The 4,203-nt window shown below is 32.1% G+C and overlaps 1 protein-coding gene across 1 annotated transcript; it reads left to right on the top strand.

Annotated features, from left to right (window-relative positions):
* Positions 1-481: 481 nt before the first annotated feature.
* Positions 482-2,408, top strand: LOC111921477 (ankyrin repeat-containing protein BDA1). Its single transcript, XM_023917058.3, has 2 exons — positions 482-1,449; positions 1,519-2,408. Exons 1-2 carry the CDS (start codon positions 877-879, stop codon positions 2,320-2,322), a joined length of 1,377 nt encoding a protein of 458 aa, XP_023772826.1. The 5' UTR covers positions 482-876; the 3' UTR covers positions 2,323-2,408.
* The last annotated feature ends 1,795 nt before the right edge of the window (positions 2,409-4,203 follow it).

Here is a 4,203-nt window from a genome sequence, read left to right as displayed (position 1 = left end):
TTTGGCTTAGCTTTTAAAAGGCCAAAAGTCCTTTTAGGAATATATCAAAGCTAAAAGATATTTGAGAAAAGATTTTTAAAAGCTACTTTTGGATTTTAGATAGAAGGAAAATAAACTTTTTGGAAAAGTCAGGGAAACCTGACTTTTTGCAATTTTTTCAAAAAGAACATTTGGCATTTAAAAAGCTAAACCAAACACCCCTTATTTAATAAATATATTTTTATTTTTTAAACTACTAAAATAATCAAGTTGACGGGTCAACGTACAAAATTATTTGTAAATCCGAACGACGGGTTAAAAAAACTTCACCCAAACCTATTTATGTCCGTGCTAGGTTCGTATTGTGTCGTGTCGAAAATTGCTACAGCTAATTTATTTTAATATGATTTCAAGAACAGATTGTGTTTGTCCAAAATATATGAATGGTAAGTAAGATTAACTATATGTAACATGTCTTTTTTTTTTTTTTTTATGAACGGCGTGTAACATGTCACTCAAGGGGTCTTTTTTTTTTTTGGTGTGTGTTAGGACCGGACTGATTTACTGGTCTGTAATGAATTTCGTATGGAAAAAAGTCGTGGCTGATGAACATCAGTTTTTCCTTAAACAATTGTCAAAAATGATAAGGCTGTAATATTTAATAACATCACAGAGAAAATTTAACTATTTTTTTAGTAGGATAACATATGAATGCACCTGATCATGAGCTAATCACTTGACTTTAATATATTAATCCATCGAGGCTTCCTTGTACCCTAATCTCATTGACTCCACTACAAACTCTACCTACACCTGGCAAACCCGTTGCTTAATATTAAAAACACTTCGTGATCCTAAATAAATACTTAACACAACAAGATTTCTCTTCATAGAGCCATGAATCGAAGGCTGAATCAGGCAGCATGGAATGGGGATGTTGATCATCTGCTTAAAGAGATCGACAAAAACCCATCTATGCTTCATGCCGTAGCATTGGAGGGTAGTGAGACTCCCTTACACATAGCTTGCTTCGCTGGACATGTCAACTTCGCATCAACAGTCATCAAACTGAGGCAGGATTTTTCTAGGGAGCTTAACCAAGATGGTTTTACCCCTTTGCACATAGCAGCTGCTTGTGGGCATACCGAAATTGTTAAGGAGCTTCTCAAAGTTGACATTGGTTTGTGTTTGATCAAAGGAAAAGACAGAAAAATTCCTCTCCATTTGGCTGTGGTGAAAGGTAAAGTTGAAGTTGTCAGAGAGTTGCTTTTGGCGAGCGTGGATTCTGTGGAATGCACGACTGCGCGACTTGAGACTTCGCTCCAACTAGCAGTGAAGAACAACCAATTCGAAGTTTTCCAAGTTTTGGTTCATCATCTGAAGCAAGTAAACAAGGAAGATCTTGTGAATTCTAAGGACGTTCACGGCAATACAATCTTACACCTTTCCGTCTCCATGAAGCAATATGAGGTACGTAGGTTAGCTATCTTTTGTCTAGTGTACCTCAAGTCTTTAGGTCAAAGTTTATGTTTTTGATAGGTGGTTGACTTTCTACTTAATGGGCAAGTTACCAGTAAGGAGAAGATTGAGTTGAATTCCTTAAACAATAGAGGTTTAACTCCTCTTGATATGCTACTAATGTTCCAAAGTGAAGCTGGTGATCGGGAAATTGAAGAGATTCTTGTCAAATCGGGAGCTTTAAAATCTGAAAACTTACAATCTCAAGCGTATCCACAAGAAGAAAGACCAAACCATCCTGACACAAGACATGAAAACCCTCGATCTCCAGCTAGAGCTATGTTAGACTACTTCAAATACAACAACCTCAAAGAATCTCCTACAATAGTAAGAAATACCCTTCTCGTGGTTGTTATTCTGATCACAACCGCAACCTATCAACCAGCACTTAGTCCTCCCGGAGGTGCTTGGCAGGATGATTCCATTCCATCCGCAGGCAATAATACATCATCATCTACAGCGAATATTACCACTTCTATTAAACGACACACCGCAGGAACTGCTATTATGGGTACCGAAAATCCGATAGCATACAGTATATTTCTGTTTGCCAATTCCATGGGGTTCTACATGTCAGTTCACATGATTTACGTACTCACAGATGCTTTCCCTTTGCAGTTGGAATTGAAGATTTCATTGATTGCAATCAGTGCAACCTACGTTGCTTGCATGAATGCAATTGCGCCAAATAGTTATATAACCTTTGGTTTTATTGGAATTTCGATTGCTATGCCTTTTGGGATACCATTTGCGATCACGCTTTATAGAAATTATTTGAAGAAGTCAAGAAGTACATCGCATCAGAGAAGTGAAGAAAGGATTTGAACTAGTACTAGGTCTTCCTTAGCTTCCTTTCAAATTCTTCAACTCTTGATCGATGCAATAAGATGTCATGTTTTTTTTATGAATATGGATATCCTTACTATTTGCTTCCTTTGTGAAATTATTTCATCTTATTCCTTGTGTTTTCACCCTGGTGTTAAACTAGTTATTGTAAAACTTATTTTAACTGCATAGTAACAATTAAGCTGGCTACTAGCGCAATAGTTATTGCTTCGATCCGTACTTTATACAATGAAATATCTATACAGTTTTTTCATTTTTTTTGTGTAAAGTTAAAAGCTACGTATAAGCTTTTTAATAATTCTAATTATCTTTGATTCTTTTTATGCCATTAATTAAGTTTAAAAATTGTTGTTTTCTTTAAGTATAATGTAAATAGACACACAAAATATTCTTAAACATATATAACATATTTTTTTTAATTTAATAAAATCCTTACTAATAAATGAAGGTTTTTTTTGCCCCTTGTTTTATTCTCTTTCATTTTGACACATGTCATTTTTCTAAGATTTTTAAAATTGTTATTATCTACTTGCCATTTTTTGAGGATTTCACATTTCTTAAAATAAAATTTTAAAAATTCTAATGGATTATATATATGTAAGGTTATCATTATATTAATTTGATAATATATTTTCATAAATGCTTCAAACGATTTGATTTCTTTGATAAATGCTCCAAAAGATTACATTTTGTATGGAAAATCATTATTTTATAAAATATTTAATGTTTATATATTTTAATATTAAAATTTTACTTTTAATAAACCCGTGTAATATAAAGGTCTCACACCTAGTTGTAAATAAAAGAAAAAAAAGTTATATTTTTGGTAATATCCTTACTAATAAATGAAAGTTTTTTTTGTCACTTGTCCCATTCTCCTTCATTTTGACACATATCATTTTTTCTAAAATTTTTAAAATTGTTATTTTCCACTTGTTATTTTTTTAGGATTTCACATTTCTTAAAATAAAATTTTAATAAATTCTAATGGGTTATATATATGTAAGATTATCGTTCTATTAATTTGATAATATATTCTCATAAATGCTCCAAACGATTTGATTTCTTTCATAAATGCTCAAAAAGATTACATTTTGTATGGAAAAACATTATTTTATAATATATTTAATGTTTATATATTTTCATATTAAAATTTTACTTCTAATAAACCCGTGTAATATACGGGTCTCACACCTAGTTGTAAATAAAAAAAAGTTATATTTTTGGTAATATTTAGAAGGGAAAATGACACAAATGCCCTACAAAGTTTCTAGGGTTGGTCTAGTTAGTCCCTAAAGTATTTTCGTTGCTTTATGGGGATATAAACTCGTTTTTGTCGGGTCTATTAGATCCTTTTGCAAGAATTGAAGGGGTAAACCGGTTACCCCTTGACACATAAGCCTTTCTTATGGCCCCATTTCTCTTGACCCAGGTATGTAATAAATTAAAAGTAATTTTCCCTTCGTTCTTCAAATACCCAGAAATTGGATCTTACACAAATCCATGAGGTGAATCGTATTTCCTTTAGAGGTGAATCTGTTGGATAAGGTGTCTAAGTCCATAACTTATTTGGTATATACTTGACCCGACCCGGCATGGTCCATTTGGGTTGCACTTCACCCAAACTATTTTTGGATAATTTTATGAGAGTTATACACATATGTTTATTAATATATTATAAGTTATAATATATTAATATGAAGTCATGTTATTTAATTAGTTTTAGTCTTAAATTAATTATGAATTAATTTAGAGATTAAAAAGAAGACTGATTAAATTATGGGCTATTATATTTTATATAGTGTGGGCTAATACTCATTTGTTAATGGGCTAGACTTATATGGAAGTCCATGGATGATC

This window comes from Lactuca sativa, chromosome 1 (assembly GCF_002870075.4).
Source record: "Lactuca sativa cultivar Salinas chromosome 1, Lsat_Salinas_v11, whole genome shotgun sequence".
Lineage (NCBI taxonomy): Eukaryota > Viridiplantae > Streptophyta > Magnoliopsida > Asterales > Asteraceae > Lactuca > Lactuca sativa.
The sequence above is the reverse complement of the archived record's forward strand: the minus strand, read 5'-3'. Positions and strand labels throughout refer to the sequence as shown.

What these genes read in the sequence shown, in the direction of transcription:
- LOC111921477 (XM_023917058.3), top strand. Translation starts at nt 877, where the DNA reads ATGAATCGAAGGCTGAATCAGGCAGCATGGAATGGGGATGTTGATCAT. An exon ending in TCTCCATGAAGCAATATGAG is followed by an intron (nt 1,450 to 1,518) that starts GTACGTAGGTTA and finishes TGTTTTTGATAG; the next exon opens with GTGGTTGACTTTCTACTTAA.